Source organism: Diadema setosum, chromosome 21 (assembly GCF_964275005.1).
Source record: "Diadema setosum chromosome 21, eeDiaSeto1, whole genome shotgun sequence".
NCBI classification, from domain to species: domain Eukaryota; kingdom Metazoa; phylum Echinodermata; class Echinoidea; order Diadematoida; family Diadematidae; genus Diadema; species Diadema setosum.
In genome coordinates this window covers 22,779,693-22,803,846 of record NC_092705.1, presented here as the reverse complement: position 1 = coordinate 22,803,846, position 24,154 = coordinate 22,779,693, and the positions used below count along the sequence as shown (strand labels likewise).

Here is a 24,154-nt window from a genome sequence, read left to right as displayed (position 1 = left end):
CAGGGACTCTAAGGGACTCTGAGGCTTCAACTCCTCCCCCTCTCGATCCTTAGGAGTGGTGGGGGGGGGGGGGGGGAGGGTCATTTCAACAAATAACGATCATATCACCATTAAGATGTTATCTGCCAAATCTGGTGGAAATTCGTTGTGAGTTTTACAAGAAGATGATGATAAAGTAAAACGAAAAAAAAAGACAGATTGTCGTTCAGGTGGTAAAGATGATAATGTTTCATGCACAGCTTTGATTGAGCGTTTCTCTTCCATCTATACATTATATAGGTGAAATGAATGGTTTGCACATTTCCCGGTGGCTTTTGCACATTTCCCGGCAAAATTGAACATTTGCACATTTCCCGGCGTCACGTTTGCACATTTCCCGTTAATGAAATTTTTTGATTTGCACATTTCCCGGCAAGACGTTTACTGGCTCCACATCCCTCCTGACATCCAACTGGACCCTGTAAAGATCAGTTTGTTCAGTTAAGATAGATTAGATAGGTTTTATTGACCCTTAAAAATGGCTTTTACAACACATAAATACAAGATATGGTCATTACAATATCAAAGAATTATGTTTGTGATATATTACAATGATGTATATAAAATAGTCTAGACCTACTAAACTATTACAGTGATATACAAATTGGCAAGCAAGATTAACTAATTGTATGAACCATACGACCAAACAATCGTAACATACAACTACTATAGATCGAGTATCACTGGATGCTTAATTTTTCGGGTGCTGTTCGTTATTCCGAAGGTTCGATATTCCGAAGGTTCGTTATTCCGAAGGTTCGTTAATCCGAAACACACAAACTCCCTATACCTATAGGTTCGTTAATCCGAAAATGAAAAAGGGTTCGTTAATCCTAACATTTGTGGCGTTATTCCAAAGGTTCGTTATTCCGAAGATTTGTTCATCCGAAAATGAAATTCGGAAATACGAACCTTCGGAATAACGAATCTTCGGACTGAAGAGCCTTCGGAATAACGAACCTTCGGAATAACGAGCTGTAACCAATTTTTCTACCAATACGAGTTACAATATTTTCTTTCTTGACTAAAGTACCCTCAACTTGTTCAGGCTTCTGCAAATTTGCAAAATATGACATGATCAGCCTCACAAATAATACTAATCTTTTAAGCTGTCCTAAATGCGAACATGAAAATAATCTGGACGCGTGTACTGAGCAAGGACGTTCAACCAAATAATGATTGATTGTCTTTCCTTTTCAAAGAAAGGGCATACGAAAACATAGTGAAATTTATCACCTGTTTCATGTCTATCACAACACGGGCATTGAACATCCCTTTCATCAAACTTAATGACTGTACAAATCTTCTTTTATTAACTGGCAACTGATTTGACCTACATCTAAAACGGCTCAATGTAATTCTATCCCTCTTACTCAATTGGACTAAATACCTTTCAAAGAGACTTTTCGTCTTAAAAATCCTATAATTTAAACATACTCTATTTGACCAAATATTTACCATCAAATCCTGTTTAGACATATCACTTAATATCAGCTTCAAGGTGCTCAATATCCACCTATTGCTAAATCCTTCCCCTTTTCTTAGCCATACAACACCAACACCAGCATGGTTTAAAATTTCCTCAATATAAGATATCCACTTAAATACAAAGGTCGTGTCCTGTTGACTTATTAATCTTGGAGTGTACAAAACCTGAATGAATATTTAGCAGAAGAACCCTTTACGATCCTCAGCCAGAAGCTAACCATACGATATTTAACAGTATTAGCCAGTCGTGTTCTCCCGGTTTCTGCATATACCATACAATCTGGTGTAAATTTATTTACACATCACAACGATTTCAAGAATTTCCTATGAAAAATTTCGATTTGACTCAAATCCTCAAAACCACAAACTTCACACCCATACAATAGTATTGGTAACACTAACTGATCAAACAGTTCGCTTTGAATATCCACAGGAAGCTTGAGTTTCTGAACCTTTAGTGACAGAGAAAAAAGTGATTTCCTTGCCTGTGACACTTGCTTGGAAATAGCCGCCTTAAAACTTCCATTGTAATTAAATTGAATACCTAAATAAACAAAATCATCCACTACATCAATTTTGTCTTCACCAAAACTGAACAATGGAAAGTTACGTGCTTTGCCTTTTGAAAAAAATCAGGACCTTAGTTTTTGTAGTATTGACACTTAACTTCCAATCTTTACAATATCGATACAATGCATTCAAAGCCAACTGAAGCTCTTCTGCACTGTCGGCTAAAATAAGAGTGTCATCTGCATATAACAATGTATATAAAATAATGTATAAAAAGATCCTCATTGACTTCTTTGTCTAAAATATCAACACAAACTTTTTCAAACAAAAGCTGTGGTCCCTTGAAACGACAACTCAAAAATGATTCAAAATCACAGAGATATATTGAAAAAAGCAGAGGCGATAAATTTTCACCCTGCCGTACACCAACATTACACTGAAAAGCCTCAGAATGTTGACCATCTACTAATACACAAGATTTGGCTTGAGCATACATATACAGCTGTAACTTATAACTGTAAACACCTTACCATCCACATCAGACCTCAACATTTTATGCCAAAGTGATACCCTATCAACCATATCAAAGGCTTTCTTAAAATCAATGAATGCACAATGAATTCGTTTGCGTTTAGACAAATATAATTAAAGTTTTCAAAACAAAGGTGTCATCCATTGTAGAATATCCAGCTCGAAAGCAAGCTTGTTCTTCCCCAAGCATACCTTGATTATTAAGGTAAGTTATTATTCTATGATTCAAAATAGAAGTGAATAACTTCCCCAAACAGCTTAAAAGTGTTATTCCACGATAATTATCTGGGTCTGTATCCCTTCCCTTTTTCTCAAATATTGGTACTATAGTACCAAGACACCAGTCTTTTGGAACTAAACCACTTTCCAAAATTATACATTTAAGTAAACTGAAATACAATCTAAAACAAGACTTGAACAATGTTTTAAAAATTCATTCCTAATCAAATCAATACCACATGCCTTATTATTCCTTAACTTCTGAACCATCTTAATGAATTCATCGATTACAATTGGTGCATTTAAATCATTATTACTTATTGATCCATCCAAATCATATACTGGTACTGAAATTAAATTTCGAACCGAATTCAGTTTACTAAAATGACGCACAAAATCAACCAAAGGGACCTTTGCCGCACAGTTAATGTGGGCTATCGAGCCATCTTCTCATATGAAAAAAAAAAAAAGGAAACGGACCAACGAAATTCAAACACAGCATGAACTGCATGTGCCTTTTCCAGACGCTACAAGCTACCTCTACAATAAGAACTCAAAACGTACTTAACATCATGTTAAAGTGTTTGATATCGTTTATATTCATTATCACTAAACAGCCAACAGATATGATACTACGAATTTGAATATCGATATACCCATAATACCAGATTCCTTAGGTATTATCTGTAAGGAGTCATCTAGTTGCAGGTCAAACTTTCGATATGTTCTCACGTGTTGAGCAAAAACGAACACTGGAGATACTTGATACTATGAATGTAAGTAAAATAGACAAAAATAATCAACAATGGAGAAACCAAACCTACTTCGGATTCAGGAGTGTTTCGTACAGCAACAGAGGGAATGGAAGAGTCACAACCGTGGCGTTGTGCAGACATAAGCAAAAGAGGAATCCGATCTTTTCTAAAGTCTTGAAGTCATTATTTGCCTATGAATGAAACAAAACGACAAAAAGCAATATTGTATATCGTGTCAATTAAATTCAAGCATCTGCATCTATCCTATTTACATAAACAGATTAGACGTTATTTATGAAAAAGAACGTGGAAAAATCAGCTTCCCGATCATTTCGAAAGAGTCAGTACTTATTTAGTATATCGTGATATGATCATCTAAAGGGGATGGCTAGTAACTGATCAGTGGGAATGCTGGGGATGACTCTTCCAATCATTGTGGGATTCATTTGAGAGTACATTATTGTTGTGTGAAAATTATTTGCTTCATAATGGTCTCATATTCAAGTAATGTGCAGTTTACCGTTAACAATAAATTGCCACGTCACTGTACAAGAATGCTAGCCTGGAAACATTAACCTGCAGATTACTTGAATATGAGACCATTCTGAAATGAATAATTTTCACACAACAATAGATATAATGTACTCTCAAATGAATCCCACAAGGACTGAAACAATCATCCCCCAACATTCCCACTGATTCCAGCTGATCAGTTACTAGCCATCCCCTTTAACATATTTATGGAACTAAAAGCTTTGTTTTGTATACATGCATTAATAGTAGACGGCAAATTGTCACAATATTGGGGTGTTCTCAAAATTTTCTGTAGATTTTGATTTTTTTTGTGTGTGCTATTTCCCCTATTTTGGGGGTGCTGAACACGAATCCACTTGTTGCCATTTTTCTAACTGACGTCTTCACCCGTTGCCATGGCAACAAATTATTATCTTTAAAAGAACGTGTATTCTTCATTAAAGCTCATAAAAACATGCAGTAGACACCGAAATAGGTCAATATAAACATCTCTTTAATCAAACTAAAAATCACAATTCTTATAACGCCATTGTTACCTCATAGCAAAGGTGGTTGCCATGGTAACAACTATTTTTAAAGAAAGTAGTGGTACTTCCATGAAAAAGCAAGATAATATGACAAGATCTAGTGGAATATTGATTACTAACTATTATCATGATTAGCAGCTTTTTTTCACTATGTTCATTTCACTTCCTTTTCGTTGCTATAGCAACAACATGATAAAAGCTGCCTTTTAAAGAAAAAAATAGGTATTTCAATTGAAAGGAAAGTAAGAATGAAATAAATCGGTAGATAATACATTTATGTAAGAATTAGATTTTTTTTTTGTGCTCTTTCCCTTATTTTGGGAGTGCCGTACATAAATCCACCTATTGCCATATTTCTAATTAACATCTTTAGCTGTTGCCATGGAAACAATTGTCTTCTTTAAAAGAACATTTATTCCTGATTAAACATTATAAATACATACTGTAACTTCTAACAGATGTCAATATAAACATATTTCTTTGAATAGATTCAAAATCACAATTTCCGAATATAAACATACTTCTTTGATTAGATTCAAAATCACAATTTCCAAATATCACAGCTACCTCATAGTAATGACGGTTGCCATGGTAACAGCTATTTTTAAAAGAAAAGAATGATTTTTTTTTCATGAAAACATGAAAAGATTGAGTGAAAAAGTTTTTTCACTGCCAGTTAGGGTCTAACTATGATTGTCAGCTTTTTTTTTTACTATGCTCATTCCACATTGTTATCGTTGCTATGGCAACAACATGAGGAAAACTTTCTTTCCTAGAAAGAAGAACTGTTTCATTAAAAAGGAAAGAAAGAATAAACAAATAATCAATTTCAATCAGTTTTATTAAAAAGGAAAGAAAGAACAGAATAAACAAATGATCAATTTCAGTAAAGTTTTAATCTTTTGTGCTTTTCATCTCTTTTTGGGGATGTTGAACAGGAATGCACCTGTGGTCACCTGTGGTTTTTAAATGACAACTTCAGTCGGTGCCGTGGCAACAAATTATTTTCTTGAAAAGAACATGTGATCTTCTTTAAAACATTGTGTAAACATGCTGTTAACACCTAAATGTGTTACGATAAACATGTTTTTTTAATTTAGTAAAACATCACAATTTTTCAATTTCATGGTTACCTCATAGCAATGAGTTGTAATGGTAACGACAATTTATAATGAAAAACATTAAAAAATGACAAGATTGAGTAGCATATTTATAACAAATTACTGTGATTCCTTTTTCACTATATTCATCTAACTTTATTCCTGTTGCTATAGATATAACAATAACATTTTAAAGAAAAAAAAATAACGTTAATCATAGGATAAGGAAGGAAAGAATACACAGTTAACAAAAACAAATAAGTAAAAACACAAAAGTTTAGTCAGCTTCCTGAATTTCTGAACGCATTGCACCTTTAAAACCTAAAATATCTGTAATAATGGTTAATATTTAACATGGTTGCGATGGAAATGCATCAATTTTTTAGAAAACAATAATTTTCACGAAAAAATTGAAATTATGGCCTAAATTTTGAAGTATTACAATTGAGCAAGTCTATTAGATATCTGTTCATGGAACATCATTTCTGTTCCTATCGCAACAACATGTTAAGAAATAGATTTCTTTTTTTTTTAACTATAGATATACCTAGGGAATATAGAATACAAATAACAAGCAATACAAATGTGAAAAACATCCCTAAAAGTTCCAATTTTCTCGTCATGATGAACTCTGTTTCAGCAGTAATGTCTCCAAGACATTTGATAACCTTAAATGACTATGATACACTCTCTATAGTAATTTCCAACATGTTATTGCTGTGGCAACAGAAATGATGTGGAATTAACGTTTTGAAAACAAAGGCTGATAGTAATTTGTAATGAATATGCTACTCAATCTTGTCATTTTTTCAAATTTTTCATTAAAATATCAGTATTTTCTCTCTAAGAATTGTTACTATAATGGCAACTGTCATTGCTATGAAGTAACAATGTAATTGAAAAAAAAATGATTGTTTTAATTAATTGAGGCAAAATATAAATGTTGACATATTTTGGCCATAATATGTTTTTATGATGTTAAATTAAAAACACATGTTCTTTTATAGAAAATGATTTGTTGCCATGGCAACGACTGAAGACATCAGTTGTGACCGTGCATCACAAAACGAACAAAAAGTCGCACACGCTGATTTTGCGTGAGCACTGAAAATAAGTGAAGTGGGTCAACCTAGCCGATCTTTACTTTTTCATATTTTCTGAAAGAGCAAGTCTTCTTTTACATTATGCTGAAATTTGAGGTCATAAAACAGGCGGAAAAGTTCGTTTTTTTAGCAGTTTATCTCGAACATTTTTGATAGAATAGTGCGATTAGGTGTGTCTTTAGAGTCCCTTTTTCATTTCTGAAAAACCTTATACACACTCTTCACTTTCAACTCTAATAACTTTTGAAAAGATACTGCTACTGCTTTGAAAGTTGGCATTGATTATGGAGAGAATCTGTTAATGAGGCAAGCTTAATTTCAGGTTAATCTAATAATCCTTTCATTGTTGTTACTCAGGTGGTTTACTTCCTGTTTTTAGTCCCATTCATCGCGCAGCCAGCACGGTTTGGTAAAGATTAAGCGCTTGAATGGACACTGTACTTCAGAGCCTCTTTTCTCAGTTCACACTTTTCCTGAGTTTGTGCTTTCTTTCCAATATTTAGATTTGATTTGAGTTATACATCATTTCAAAGCTTAGAGTCTGCTCTTTCAGAACCTTCTTTTAACTAAAAATCGATGTCTGGCGACTTTTTGTTGGTTTTGTGATGCAGGGTCACATTTAGAAAAGTGGCTATAGGTGGATACCTTTTCAGCATTCTTTTAATGGAAAAATTCTCCTTTCTAGGGAAAAAATGTTGTTGCGATAGCAACGAGAATAATGTGGCATGAACGTAGTGAAAAAAAGCTCATAATTATCATAGTAATTTGTTATGAGTATGCTCAAACTTTTCATCTATTCATGCTTTTTGAGGAAAAAATCATTTTCTTTAAAAAATAGCTGTTACCATGGCAACCGTCATTACTATGCGGTTGCTGTGACAGTTGGAAATTGTAATTTTTAATTTGATTGAAGAGATATGTTTATATTGACTTATTTTTATGTTTATAGCATGCTTTTGTGATGTTTAATGAAGAATACATGTTATTTCATAGAAAATATTTTGTTGCCATGGCAGCGGTAAAAGATGTCATTTAGAAATATGGCAAAATGTCGCTTCGTGTTTGGCACTGACAAAATAAAGGAAATAACACACAAAAAAATCTCACTGTACAGAAATTTATTTTCTATGGACGTTACTTATTTTCTTTTAAAGGCAGCTTTTTTCATGTTGTTGCTATAGCAACGAAAGTGATGTGAAATGAACATAGTGGAAAAATAAGCTGATAATCACGATAGTAATTCGTGATAAATATTCCACTCAATCTTGTTATGTTTTCTTGCTTGTTCATGAAAAATGATTTTTTTTCTTTATAAATAGTTGTTGCCATCGTAACCGTCATTGGTATTCTCATGGTCGGACATCCGGGTATTTTGCGTGTCACGGGGTCATGGATAGCGGTTGGAGCGAAAACAAACCATAGTCTTATAGTCGAGTGGTAACGCTGTACGTGTTTTCTGCCGGGGCGCAGCGCGAGCATAGCGCTAGCGCAAGCTGTACTACTGTAGCTGTGCGGGCGGCAGGGTTAGGCCCTTAGGCCTACCCTAAATTAGGCCCTACCCTAAGTACTACAGTACTAACGTTAGGCCTATAGACCTACCTGGAGTTTCTATGAGGTACTAAGTAAGCGTAGATATCGGGGTAGGGCCTACTCAAAGAGGTTCACTGCACATCTGGCCATTTTGTCGGGTCGTTGATCCAGAGTCCTGCCGCGATTTCATACGGGCACAGGTCCAGTCCGGCTGCCTTCAACTTGGCAAAATACCGGGACCGATCGACAGGATCCAGATTTTTAGAATATTGCTGGCAAGACATGATGCATGTATCTCATGTGGCACAAATGACAAAATGAATAATGAAAAACAGTCCCCATGTGCATGTCATCTCCATAGAGTTGCACATAAATTATACGCGTCGCACATGCACAGCAGTATGCAGGCTAGCGCTTGCAAGCTGTTTGTTTTTACTCCAGTTAACCGGAAGTGACGTGTAGCCGACCGCAAGAATAGGGTAACCATGACATTATGAAAGTTTTATTCTTTCTCAATCTGATTAAAAAGGATTTATAATGACATATTTTGGTGTTTACATCATGCTTTAATGATGTTTAATGAAGAATACATGTTCTTTTAAGGAAAATAATTCGTTTCTATGGCAACGGGTGAAGACGTCGGTTAGAAAAATGGCAACAAGTGGATCCGTGTTCAGCATCTCCAAAATAGGGGAAATAGCACCCCCAAAAAATCAAAATCTACAGAAAATTTTAAGAACATTACAACTCGCCGTCTACTATAAACTGCGCATTTACATACTACCGCAACATTGATACATACATTATAGATAAAACAATATTGAGGATTTTAGCGAACGCGTCTTGTTAGTTTCAGTACACATACTCATACATACACACACACACACACGCACACACACACACACACACACAGAGGAAGACATTGTAATGCATTACCTGAAATGTGTAATTTTCCGTGAAGTTATCAAATTATTATTTAATCATCGCTCACAAATCATGGCTTTGTATCACCTTATGAACATTGTAGATATAGATATATATTATGTGACCGTGCACCACAAAACGAACAAAAAGTCGCACACATTGATTTTGCGTGAGGACTGAAAATAAGTGAAATGGGTCAACCTAGCTGATCTTGACTTTTTCATATTTTCTGAAAGAGCAAGTCTTCTTTTACATTATGCTAAAATTTGATATCATAAAACGGGCAGGTGTTTTTTAGCAGTTTATTTCGAACATTTTTTTTTTTGTAGAGTAGTGTGATGAGGTGTGTCTTTAGAGTCCCCTTTTCATTTCTGAAAAACCTGTCCACACTCTTCACTTTCAACTCTAATAACTTTTGAAAAGATACTGCTACTGCTTTGAAAGTTGGCATTAATTAAGGACAGAATGTGTTAATGAGGCATGCTCAATTTCAGTTTAATCCGATAATCCTTTCATTGTTGTTACTCCCGTGGTTTACTTCCTGTTTTTTGTCCCATTCATCGCACAGTTAGCACTGCTTGGTAAAGACTAAGCGCTTGAATAGACACTGTACTTCAGAGCCTCTTTTCTCAGTTCACACTTTTCCAGAGTTTGTGCTTTCTTTCCGAAATTTACATATAATAGAGGCTATTATGTAATCCCGTGAGATTTTTGTGCCAAAATTGATTTTTTTTTTAGCTAACTTTGTCGATTTGGGGGTGCTGAATCAAAAAAAAAAAAAAAACTTTGGTTCCATTTTTTCCAACCACGTCTTCAGCCACCATTTTGAACGCCATAGCAAACTGTATTTTGACCCATATTTCATAAAGTGAGCATTGTAGAAGCTTCAAATTTGGTGCAAAATGCATGAGTGTGATGTCAGACACTCTGATATATCTTTTTCTGATATTGTAAATTGTTTTGATACAATTTGTAGGCTGTCATCTTGAATTTCAAAATGGCCGCCATAGCAAACTGTAATTTGACCCATATCTCATAAAAGGGCTTTTTACACTTGTAAATTTTTGCTTAGCCCCGGACTATCGGTGGGGCTAAGGGGGGGGGGGGGGCCTTAGCCCCACCGTTGGTACGGGACTATCCTTAGCCCACTTTCTGTTTACACTCGTTTTTGCCAAAGTGGGCTAGCCCCACCGATAGTACGGTACTATCTGGCCCTGCAAAATAGCAGGGGTTAGCACCGCAATTGCGGTGCCAAGCAAGTGAGTGTAAACAGAACGAAAAAATAATCCTGGGCTAAGCAACGGAGACGAAGTCCGACCCTCACTGACCAATCAGAAACGAGGTAATCAAGCGCTGCCGGTGCGTGCGTGTACGTGTACAGTACACAGCGTAATTATGAATATTCATGTGGTTTGGAAAGTCCGGGGCTAAGAAATACGAGTGTAAAAAGGTCAGTTTTCTCCTTAGCCCCGGACAAGAGATAGTACGGGACTAATTGGCGAGTGTAAAAAGCTGAAAAAATTGGTACGGGACTAACGATAGTCCTGGGTCAGAGAAAGTCCGGGGTTAAGAAACACAAGTGTAAAAAGCCCTTTTAAGTGAGCATTGTAGAAGCTTCAAATTTGTTGCAAAATGCATTGTTGTGATGTCAGACACTCTGATATATCTTTTTCTGATATTGTGGATTGTTTTGTACAGTTTGTAGGCTGCCATTTTGAAATTCAAAATGGCCACCATAACGCTTTTACCCATATCTCAGGTTGCAATTTTTGTAGAAGCATCAAATTTTCAAGAATGCACATGCTTGTGGTGTCCAACATTCCAGTGTAGCTGTTTCCTAATTGTGGATCATTAGACAGGCCACCATGTTGAAATTCAAGATGGCTGCCATAGAAAGCATATTATACTGTTGTAAGCGCCTTAGATGAATTTGCCAAAGTTGTTCTAGATAGACCGAATTAATTTCCAGGTCAAGCAGAATGACAGCCATCTCTCAATTCAAAATGGTCGCCGTAAATTCAAAATGTAAGGACGAGGTGCCAATGACGTCATCAAGCCATGCTGAGGGGCAAAAACTGCGTATGGGGGGGGGGGGGGGAAGGGGGCATACCACTGTCATGTGGGCAAGCGTGTAAGCGTTACATCCCATATAGCCAGGCGGGTATATGCTGTTCGCGAACTGCACGCTAAAGCGGTTTGTTTTTGCCTCTCAGGGAACACATTATTTTGCATCGTGGAACCTCGTTAATGATTATATTTAGGCCAAGTCAGTAAATCATTTGTACAAAAGCAAGCATTGATACAACCTGAAGGTGATCTTCAAAAACTTGATGCTGCCTCGAGAGAATGAAGACAAACAAGGAAAAGTCTCGCAATGGCCAATGACAAGAAATGCCATGGTCACCCTACCAGGCATCCCATTCACAAGCTGCCTTGTTTGTTGGCCACAAACTGAAACAAGATTTGCTAGACTCTAGATATATTTCTGGAATAATACAGAATGAATAAGGAATGAGTAGGCTTTTTCCTGATTGCCCTTGAGTGGGTCATCTTCAATTATTAGGACTTCCAAAATGCTTACTGCTGTACAGCCAATGATTCTAAAACTACAAAGGAGCAATAATAGCTCAGTTCTGTGGCGCTTTGCATGCATCAGAATTCCTCCACAATTTAGAAGACCATCACATAAGGGTAATCTCAAAAATTGTCACTGCCTTGAAGCTGATGAATGTGGTGTTTGGCAATCAGCTATCGGAAACATTCAAGGGGGATATTTCTAGAAAGAGATGAAAAGCTCAGTTTTCATGATCTGTACTAAGAATTTGTATCCATAGGAGAATTAAAATAGATTAATCTCTGGGATAGTATGAAAAAGGGCAGACATTCAACTCGTGCAATGAAAATACACCATGTAAGATTGGATCCAAAGTCATTCAGCTTAAGAGGATCACCAACTTCTCATATTTTTACTGACTCTACAGTCTGATAGACCTCTCATTATCCAGTCATTGCTGAACGATACAATTATCGGAAGGTATAAGTTCTAAGTAATTCCACAATCACTCTTCATCTCATAATTTCATGGCCTTCTCCTCATTCTCACTAACAAAGGTTCATTTTTCCTACCCATGCCTTAGAAACCCACAAAACTGAGCCAAATAGTCAGCCTGAAAGTTGAAATACTGAGCAGTCATTTTCATCTGACACAGAGACCACATCACGGAAAGAAAAGAAACAAAGGGTTCATCAAAGATGCCATGGGAGCTGTCACCCGTCACTCACGAGGAAACAGATAGCCTCATTCCATTGTATGTAGATGCTACTTCAAGAGCAACGGTAAAATCAGAGATATTGATGATTATTACGTAGATACTGACATTTCAATTCTCCTCATGGATCTTGTAAGTTTGCTTTACTTACTGCATTGCATAATATCTGCTCCATCACTGGAAAAGGAAATGATAAAAGTACAATTGACATTATTGAGAGATTATGTTCTGCAGTTTGTTGCGAAAAAAAAAAATCAAAGGTCTGCTTTTTCATGCCTTTTTATGGTGCTGGCTGAAGTTGAAAATTTGAGGATGTCTCAAAGAGCAGATGGACCAAAAAGTATCTAAACCTGGAATCATGCAGAATGTGCAATTACACAGTCCATGCCTTCCAGAAGTTTGGAGTGGATGACTTCAACCAGGACAATCTCCCGCTTTACCCTCGTCATACTCGTAGAGTCTTGATACAACAAATCCAGAGAGCAAAGCTCGTATAAACTCTCACAACATAATTTGTGCCTCTACTACAGGGAAATATGATACATTACATTGTAGTTATTTCCAGAGGGTATGCATGTAATGTTCAATTAAATGCTTTGAGCTTCCTACAACAACAATGGCCACAGAATTCATTATCATGCTCATAGCAAGAAATGCAAAAGTCACTGTTTCTGGAAGAATTTTATAGAATCAATTTTCCCTTGTGTACAGCCTTAAAGTGCTGTGACTTCAAAAACATATGCAGGAAATGAGCCTAGAAGACACTATATCGATCTATTAAAGTGACTATCCCATGAAGTTTTAGAATGTAGGCTAATGTTGTAAACTCTACAACCAAATCGTCTTTAATGGGGCATTTAGTCACTCAGACACAGTTATTAAGAGGTTCTTTTGAAATTCATTTGTTTTGACGTCAGAATCACATGATTTCCCATTCACAATTTCTACCTAAACGCAATGCTTTTAACATAAAGGAATATTTCCCATGGCAGCCATTTTGCATTTCAACATGACAGTGTACCTACAGGACAGGAAGCAGTCCCGCCTACGCAATTCACTGAAGTGATTGATTTACACATGAGTGTTCCAGCATGCTTGGGTTTGCAGTTTAAAGATCTTACAGCACCAAATATGGTCGAAATCCATCTTGAATTTCAAGAGTGGCGGCCAATGCGAATAATCCATTATTACAGAATGTATAGGCCCTATGTGTGTTTTTTAAAAGAATGTATACTGTACGCCACCATAAAGTTTTATATGTCTAAAAGTTGCATGTAACCAGAGATATTAGCTGAAAAGCAGCCATTTTGAATGTTAAGATGGCCGCCTCGAAAGTGATCTGCAATTTAAGGGAGGGGAAAAGTGCATCTGAATGTTCAACATCATGTACCCGGTTTATGCCTGAAATGTGAACTTTCTTTATTGCTTACAACATCAGATATGGGTCAAAATATACGTTCTGGTATGGCGGCCATTTTGAATTTCAAGATGGCCACCTTCAATATCAAAATGAATCATCGTCTCAGAAAAAGATGTTTCAGAACGTCTGATAGCATACGCATGCTCTTTGCCCCAAATTAGAACCTTACACAATGTATACGATATGAGATACAGGCCCAATTACATTTGTTATTGTGGCCATTTTGAATTTCAAGATGGCCACCAATGAAAATGATCCATGATTTTAAAAAAATGTATATATTAGCATTTTAGACATCACAAGCATGCTTTTTGCCCCAAATTTATACTTTCAATAATGCTTATAACCTTAGATATGGGTAAAAAATATCTAGCAACGGCGGCCATTTTGAATTTCAAGATGGCTGCCTAAAAACTGTATCAGATCTACGGTATCAGAAGATGGTGCATCAGAATGTCTGACATCATAAACATGCTTTTTGCATCAAATTTGAACCTTCTATGATGCTCACATTATGAGAATTGGGTCAAAATACAGTTGGCTATGGCGGCCATTTTGAAATTCAAAATGACGGCTGAAGACGTGGTCAGAAAAAATGGAACCAAAGTTTTTTTTTTTTGATTCAGCACCCCCAATTGACCAAGTTAGCCAAAAAAAAAAAAAAAAAAAAATCAATTTTGGCACGAAAATCTCACGGGACCCAATATTTCGACATAGCAGACTGTACTAATAGGTTAGGATAGTCGATTTGATTTGAGTTATACATCATTTTAAAGCTTAAAGTCTGCTATTTCAGAATTTGGTCTTAACTAAGAATTCATGTCTGGCGACTTTTTGCTTGTTTTGTGGGGCAGGGTCACATATATATATATATTATATATATACACACACACAGTTACATAGTCTGACATACTGCATTGAACCACATGTGAGACGATATGCTCTGCTCATCCATCCGCCTAAAGAATGACAGCTTGTTTGTGTCCATTACTTCTCCGAAGAACTCATGGAAGAATTCCTGTAAACGACAACATAAACAGCAACATAAAAGATAGATTCGAATTGATCGTCAGATGGTCATCATGCATTAGATGTTCATCAGGGGCAAAATGGGATATTCGTTCTATCTTAGTGTAGGCCTATATTGTGTGGCTGCCATTGAGGCAATGATTTTCATCCCATCATAAATAGTTATGTCATGAAAGCCTCTCGAAATATAATAATGCTGTATTTAACTTTACTTTTCTCTCATTCATTATCATCCTAACGAAGGATTGTGATGATTTTATCTTGACATTGTAAAGTTCTTTTTATGAAAAATACAAGTACACTACACGTGCTAGATTAACAGTTCGTAAAAGATAAAAAAATGTCTAATACTATCCCTTTTCAAGCTTCTCCCTCCCCCATAAAAAAAGACTTTAAAAACAAAGCAACTTCTATAGATACATACCAACAGATATTCCTCGCATGCAAATAATCTCTCTTAGATATATTCAGTTTAATAGTGTAAGTTAGCAAACCTGTGCCAAACGTTGCCGTGATATAGAAGTGTTTTTTTTTTTTTTCTATAGAGTGTGTAGTGGTAAACTAATCTTTAACACCGTTTTGGTAATGTTTGTTTGATGACGACATCCCGGACCTTTGTAGGGCCTCCCAGGTCCGTTGCATACTCGTCCTTGAATTGAACTTCCAACGGTTTCAGCCATGTCGCTGGTCCCTCGCTCCAGTACCTATCGACGTTCTCCATAGCAGACTGTACGATACTCGATCCGCGCCGGATGTCCACGAACATCATCACAGGAGAGTGAAAATCGCGGAAAAGGGGAATCCCTAAATTTGGAAATGCCTGCGAAATGTAGTTCCGGTTCAACATGACGTAATTCTCGTAGTCGATTGCAAAACTTAGGGTGCCCTTTACGGAAAAAAAAAAACACAAAAAATCAAAACAAGAGTAAATCAGCAACATGGTTTAACAATACCATCAGACACAAAATACGCGTTTGTTTGTTTGTGTCTGTGTTTGTGTTTTTTTATTTTGTCTTTTAATTTGTTCTACAGCCAGGGTTCGGAGTTAGTTTACTGAAAGCCACACTATACTACTTTCGGTCCCACCAACTGACCGACTTTGGATCCGAAATATATAACAATAACTTCAGAATAACACGCCTGTTCATTTCGGATCTAAAATCTAAAATTTTGCTCGGGCGAGCCGAGCCAAATGCACGCTCTGGATGAACTTTACAAAGTCTATAGGGGTCTGTGAAAAAAAAGAAGAAATGTTTTAGAAGTATTTTCGGTCCGGAGCACTTAAAATTACACAAAGAAAACAGTAAATGTTTCATTGGAAGCGAAAGAAAGGGTTGGAATTGTAGTTTTTATGCTTTCCATATTCTGCAATATCGGTCACAAACACGTTAAAAAAAATGCAAATTACGTGTGGCGGCGATGTTATCTCCTCATAAATGTCAAATTAACTTGCCCTATCTTTGGTAATTACAGCGATTCAGTAATTCGGTAATCATAACAATGAGATATAATTATGAAAAATTTATAAAAATGAAAAAGCTTATAGAGGCTTTTAATTTAGTTTTACTAGGATATATAAAATGAATTGAATTCTAAACATGATGGCATAGAAAAAAAAAATGATTACAGTTTGCTCGTTGCTTTCAAGAATATTTTTCTAAATCAACTTACCCGCATATGATTAGTTGATATTTTGATAAGCGTCCATTTGCTTCCGACATCAAGTAGGAAGAGATGGTGAATCCAGTTGAATCCCTGGTAAAAACAAAGCAAAACAAGACAGAAAAAAGAACAAAACAAAAACTAGAAATGTCGCTATGGCAACTAGTATGCCTCCGCCATATTGCGAGGTTCTCCCAACAGGTCTACAGTGCATGTTGATAATGTGACAACTTCGTCTACCCATACATGCATATGTGACGTTTCATTAGGATACCTCAAACGGTTTTTTAAGTTACGCTGTGCACAAAATTGTTTACGGACGGATGGTCGAAAGGTAGGAAGGAAGGACGGACGGACGGACGGACAACCCGAAAACATAGTGCCTCCGTCGACACTTCGTGGCGGAGGCATAAAAACATAATTTGAAGCACTGGTGTGAGAGCAAACAAGAGAAGAAACTTCATTATTTAATTTGTGTGTAGATACAACAAGAGACCCGACGGTCTGGTGCTCACCTGAGTATCGCAGGTTCACCTTCAACGCATTTTTGCAAACTACTAGGCCTACATGTACCTGAGAGCATTGCAAACTGGGGGGGGGGGGGGGTATGACAGCTTTGAGGGCTTCTAGTGGGGCATGGTGTCGATTTGCATATTTCATCACACTGGTAAAAATACCTGCTATGAAATAGCCTACACTTTATTTGACAATTTTGATTATGCAGTTAAAAAAAAAAATCAATGTAAACACACCTCCATTCAACCTAGTTTCAAGAAGATGAAAATGAACAATTTATTATTACTATTATCATTGTTATCATTATCATTTTCAACATAAAATACAAGCAGACATAAAATACAAACAAAAAAATCATATTACATGATATAAAGATAGTGGTGATTCAAGGTGTAAATTTAGGCCCCTATTTGGACCCCTCCCCCCTCCAAACCCCTTCCCAATCCAGCTCCAACGGGGGCACCCCTGGATCCGCCATGAACAAACTTAAAAAAGCCTTCATCAACAAACTTACTCATAGTATTAACTCAGCATTATTACTTCTGGTTCTAGAGAAGGAGATTTTGAAAGACTGGAGGTTTGAGTTTTCCTGGAGGCCCCCCAGAGGGCATAGTGCCCATTTGAACAATTTGACATCATATTTCCCTATAGGGAAGGTACCTGCCAAGTTTAGTGGAAATCCTTAGCGCTTAGTGGAGTTTTCAAGCAGAAGAATACTAAAGTACATTCTGACCCTATACGAGACGTACAAAATCTTTTCATCTCTCTTCTGTACAGGCTGCATCTACTCTTAAAACAAAATTTTCTACAGGACCTGAATTCTGGAATGGCCTGGATAGAGCAATACTCCAATCTCAATATCTTAATTCATTTAGGCATAAACTATTATTTTTTTCTGAATTCATACATATAGCGGATTCTTCTATCTTCCTAGGCTTTCTATGTTCATACTTTGCATTTCCATTGTTTTGTAGTTTTGCTTTGCGGATATTCATTTCTTTTCTTTTGTTTTTCTTACATTCTTCTACGTCTGCTTTTCCCTACTTCATAATTTATCATTCCTTTTGATTGTAAATTTCAGGTACGAATTCATCTGCAATCAGCATCTAATAATCTACGCCCTATACAAGCAATGCTTCTATGTAGATTCTTCATAATTATTTCGCGTCTTGTCTACTTCCTGTATTCGACAATTCACTTGCAGGTATTTGATTTCTTGTTATGTTTATTGTTCATTTGTTAAAATGTGGAATATGGAACAATAAAAACCAAACAAGATGAAAATGTAAAAAGTTTACGCACGACGGACGACGAACGTCGGACGATGGGAGATCGCAATAGCTTAATTGAACACTATTTTGCTCAATCGAGATAAAGATAGCTGAGCAAGCTGAAAGTAATAATTTTACGGAAAAAACACGAAAAATATAATCGCACCAATTTTTACATGTGTAATTATTTCAAACGTTAGTTTATCATTTAAGCATCCGATGAACCAGGATATATATATTTTTAAACTGGAATCTGGCTATGTAATGCGCCTAATTATACTGCCACTATAAAGATCTCGAGGTTTTTATGAAAGATCCAGACTGACCTTGGGCGCTTGTGGCATATTAGGGTCCCTTGCACGGTCATGTGCGACCAGATGGTTGAAGAGTTCTACTTCTCCGATGCCCCGTATGTAAAACAAGCGATGAGATACAATTCGGCCATTCCTTTCGTTTACCTGACGATTAAGAAAAAACAACAACAAAAACACAAGAGTAAAACTTCTGTGACAGCATAAAGGTGGAAAAGCAAATTTGTCTCGCACACGCTCAAATCCATATGCATGCTCGTAGTCTGCGCACACATTACCTTCAGATTATGATTCAGATTCAGATTGGTTATTGTCACGTACAAAAAAAAAAAACCCGCCTACAAAAAAAAAAAAAAATGCTTCCACAGTCGTATACATAAGTAGCCACAAATGCACGATAAATGTAGTTTATGAAAATTAATTTATGTTACACAGTAATACAACAAACTAAAAAAAAAGCAGACAGTAGTGTTACAATTGCATATAAAACTTTGTTTAATGTTCATTTTGCTTGTCAGGGCAATCAAGGGTAACTCAGACTTTTAGAACAAGACAACCAGAAGTGCACAGGGAAATGCTCTCTGGAGATGGATTTTCTTGATTCAAACTATGGTTTCAGGGCTGACAGGACTAAAGCGTTGTTTGGCACTCTACCTCACTGAGATGTTTCAGTGCGTTGATCAAGACGAAAACAGTACCAAATTCCTTGTACGCCGTGCTTCGCCGAAGGGCCAGCAGTCCTTTCTTTAACACGAGAATCATCCGCCGCAATAGACGTTCATCGCATTCCCACCAATAGCCTGTGTGTCAACAACAACAAACAGATGGCATCAATCATTTCAAACGTGTGTGTGTGTGTGTGTGTGCGCGCGCGCGCGTGCGTGAGTGTCATTATAAATAGTTGTTGGCATTCGGTGCTACTAGTCCAATACACAGGTAAGATATTCTACTAGCTTTATGAGGGCCGCTTCAAAGAGGCCATGCGAGTATGTGATTGTACTGCACGACAGTCACTGCTGTTGGCTGACTACCACCTGCAGGGTGATCCCTTCGTAGCAAAGACATTCACAACGTATTCAATTAATGTTGAATGTTTAGATTTAGCGATCTAGTTAATATCTGACAATCCTTTGTAAGGGTGGGATTTTGAATTTTTTTTGCGAACCTTTTCCGCACACTTGGTCGTGATTTGCTCGTGAATTGTTCTCGAAAGTGTCTTTAAAGCCTCGTCATATGCGCAAGACCTTCGCAAGACACGCGCGATGTTCGCAAAATGTTCGTGAAACCACAAACAGACTCCGAAACTTTGGAGAATGTCTCGCGTATGTTACGCGAAATCTGCGAAGTTTTTCCGATCATTTTACGACGTAATCGCAAACTGTTCGCGTACCTTTTGAGATATTCTCGCGAACGTTTAGCGCACGTTTGGGGGATGTATGACCTATACGTTTTCTACAAGTAAAAATCTTAGCATACATCTAAACATCAAACAATTATTAACAATTATAGTAACAAAAGAAATTAAAGACTAGCAAAGAAAAATAAATGTTTGATATACACAAAAAAAAATCGTAGAATACACTTAAAATTAATCTAAAGTATGTAAAATTTCATTTGGACTATAGAGATTATGTGTTGGAGGAACTGCAAAAAAAAAAAAAAAAAAAGATCAAAGGCTTTACTAGTGGAGATATGTCCTAGGAAAAAAATGTAGGCAAGCACACGATAGAGAAATGAGAGAAAAAGAAAGGAGAAATAGAGGAAAGAAAAAAATTTAACTCAAGACATCTTCCACCTCTCCTTGAGTACATTTTCTCCCATGATTATTGAACATTTCCCGTTGTTCGCATTTCCGTCACGTGTTCTTCGTGTACGTAACATGCTGTACTTTAGCAATGATACACACGACATTCGCACATACGTCGTGGAAACGTCGCACAAATTGCGCAAGAATAGTTTTCGGCTTCATTGTCGGAAAACATTCGGAGAAAAACTTTTCCGAATGTTGGATTTTGTCATTCGCGTCCTTCGCAAATCGTTCGCGTGCTCCGTGAAATCCCACCTTAGCACGCGAACGATTTGCGAAGGACGCGAATGACAAAATCCAACACTCGGAAAAGTTTTTCTCCGAATGTTTTCCGACAATGAAGCCGAAACTATTCTTGCGCAATTTGTGCGAAGTTCCCACGACGTATGTGCGATTGTCGTGTGTATCATTGCTAAAGCACAGCATGTTACGTACACGAAGAACACGCGACGGAAATGCGAACAACGAAAAATTTTCAATAATCATGGGAGAAAATGTACCCAAGGAGAGGTGGAAGCTGTCTTGAGTTGAATTTTTTTCTTTCCTCTATTTCTCCTTTCTTTTTCTCTCATTTTTCTATTGTGTGCTTGCCTACATTTTTTTTTCCTAGGACGTATCTCCAAGAGTAAAGCATAATAGTTCTGATCTTTTTTTTTTTTGCAGTTCCTCCAACACATAATCTCTATACTTCAAATGAAATTTTACATACTTTAGATTAATTTTAACTGTATTCTGCGATTTTTTTTTTTGTATATCAAACATTTCTTTCTCTTTGCTAGTCTTTAATTTCTTTTGTTACTATAGTTGTTGATAATTGTTTGATGTTTAGGTATATGCTTCGATTTTTATTTGTAGAAAACGTATATGTCATACATCCCCCAAACGTGCGCTAAACGTTCGCGAGAATGTCTCAAAAGGTACGCGAACAGTTTGCGATTGCGTCGTAAAATGATCGGAAAAACTTCGCAGATTTCGCGTAACATACGCGAGACATTCTCCAAAGTTTCGGAGTCTGTTTGGGGTTTCACGAACATTTTGCAAACATCGCGCGTTTCTTGCGAAGTTCTTGCGCATATGACGAGGCTTTAAAGACACTTTCGAGAACAATTCACGAGCAAATCACGACCAAGTGTGCGGAAAAGGTTCGCAGAAAATTTCAAACTTTTTTTGAAATTCTCGCCGAAGTAAAAACGACATTCGCGAACAATTGACGACGCTTCCGAACCCTCACGTTCGTTTGGCGATCTTTTGCAGACCAAAATGCGAATGCTGGATTTTGCCATTCGCGTCCTTCGCAAATCGTTCGCGTGCTCCGTGAAATCCAGGGTGGGATTTCACGGAGCACGCGAACGATTTGCGAAGGACGCGAATGGCAAAATCCAACATTCGGAAAAGTTTTTCTGCGAATGTGTTCCGACAATGAAGCCGAAAACTATTCTTGCGCAATTTGTGCGAAGTTCCCACGACGTATGTGCGATTGTCGTGTGTATCATTGCTAAAGTACAGCATGTTACGTACACGAAGAACACGCGACGGAAATGCGAACAACGAAAAATTTTCAATAGTCATGGGAGAAAATGTAGCAAGGAGAGGTGGAAGCAATAAAAAAAAATCAACTCAAATCAGCTTTCTTGAGTTGATTTTTTTCTTTTTGCAGTTCCTCCAACACATAATCTCTATAGTTCAAATGAAATTTACATCGATTTTAAGTGTATTCTGCGATTTTTTTTTTGTTTATCAAATATTCTTTCTCTTTGCTAGTCTTTAATTTCTTTTGTTACTATAGTTGTTAATAATTGTTTGATGTTTAGATGTATGCTACGATTTCTATTTGCAGAAAACGTACAGGGCATACATCCCCCAAACGTGCGCTAAACGTTCGCGAGAATGTCTCAAAAGGTACGCGAACAGTTTGCGATTACGTCGTAAAATGATCGGAAAAACTTCGCAGATTTCGCGTAACTTACGCGAGACATTCTCCAAAGTTTCGTAGTCTTTTGGGGGTTTCACGAACATTTTGCGAACATCGCGCTTGTCTTGCGAAGGTCTTGCGCATATGACGAGGCTTTAAAGACACTTTCGAGAACAATTCACGAGCAAATCCCGACTAAGTGTGCGGAAAAGGTTCGCAAAAAATTTCAAACTTTTTTGAAATTCTCGCCGAAGTAAAAACGACATTCGCGAACAATTGACGACTGTTGCGACACGGATTGTCGCCCCTACACGGATTGTCGCCTCCTGCTTGGGGCGACAATCCGTGACGGGCGCTGGCTGCACGGATTGTCGCCCCCTACACGGATTGTCGCCTGGCGACAATCCGTGACGCTTGTGCAGTTCCCAGTTTTTGACCTCGAAGGCGACAATCCGTGTTGGCAAAAAAATTGTTGCGACACGGATTGTCGCCCCGTCACAGATTGTCGCCCCGGGCTCGGGGTGGTTCCTCCGGTGTTAAGCTTTGGTGGGATGGGTATGACTGGTTAGTTATGCGTATGTGTGTGTTTGTGTGTGTGTGTGTGTGTGTGCGTGTGTGTGTGTGTGAGTGTGTGTGTGTATTGTGAGCTGCATGATATGTGATGTGTATGATGTTTTGTGTGTGTGTGTGTGTGTGTGTGTGTATGTGTGTGTGTGTTTGGAGTATAATAATACAATATGTAGAAACTGTGCATGTGTGGTGGTCATAGTGGTAGTGGTTTGTTTGTCTGTGTGTATACGTGTGCCTGTATGCTTACGTGTGTATGTGGAATATAGCGGCGCTACTGTGGCAATACAAACGCCTTCAGAGTGTATGAGCACGTGTTTAAAAAATTCACACCAGCGTTGATCTAAAAATAGTATGGGTGTGTGAACCAATATCAGCGGTGAGGCAGGCTAGGCGAGAGAGAGACCGAGAGAAAATACATACGAGGGATGTACCCTCCCCAAATGTTATTTGTCTTTGTTCATTTTTCACTAGTGTATTTTGTTCCATCAGTCTTATAAACTAGAACGTCCATACCACTATTCTTTGTCCCAGAATAGGTTTGGCATGCTTTCCATCAGTCTTATAAACTAGAACGTCCATACCACTATTCTTTGTCCCAGAATAGGTTTGGCATGCTTTATGCATGAGCGAGTAATTTCCACACGCCGTCAAAAAATTGTCAATCGTTAGTTGATTTTAGCACAAACCAACTGCCATTGCACATACATACATAATACAAACAAACACCAACAAACACTCAAACAAATCCTCATAATGCAAATAAACCAACTCAACACTTTTTTCCTTGATATTCATTGATTTCATTCAAATCATTCATAGATCGACTCATTCTGGGTGTAACATGAAAAAAAGTTACAAATGGCAATTCGAAACAGAAACAAATCCATTTGTCAATTTATACCACAAATAATCTCACTTCAACATAGATAACTCGATTATAGACCAACCCTACTAACAATTTCTTCACGAGAAAGTTTTGACAAGTAGGGCCCTACCAAACCTATATTTCTTGAATACATTGGTTTGGATCATGAAACACCTTCTTACTTACAAGGGCATATACATAAAAAAAAAACACAAATACATTACACGAATCTAGAATGAAATCAGTCATAAAAAACCCGACC

At 37.2% G+C, this 24,154-nt stretch overlaps 1 protein-coding gene and 1 pseudogene across 1 annotated transcript in view; both read right to left on the bottom strand.

Annotated features, from left to right (window-relative positions):
* The window catches only part of LOC140244692 (probable E3 ubiquitin-protein ligase HERC4), a 35,430-nt gene that overhangs the window by 5,523 nt on the left and 5,753 nt on the right, over positions 1-24,154 (bottom strand). The window contains exons 4-9 of the mRNA XM_072324308.1: positions 19,393-19,538; positions 18,754-18,885; positions 16,650-16,733; positions 15,592-15,864; positions 14,863-14,967; positions 3,612-3,733 (exon numbers count right to left, since the gene is read on the bottom strand). Of these exons, the coding sequence (XP_072180409.1) occupies positions 3,612-3,733; positions 14,863-14,967; positions 15,592-15,864; positions 16,650-16,733; positions 18,754-18,885; positions 19,393-19,538 (862 nt within the window). The remainder of the gene's footprint in view (positions 1-3,611; positions 3,734-14,862; positions 14,968-15,591; positions 15,865-16,649; positions 16,734-18,753; positions 18,886-19,392; positions 19,539-24,154) is intronic.
* Positions 421-2,619, bottom strand: LOC140244789 (uncharacterized; annotated as a pseudogene).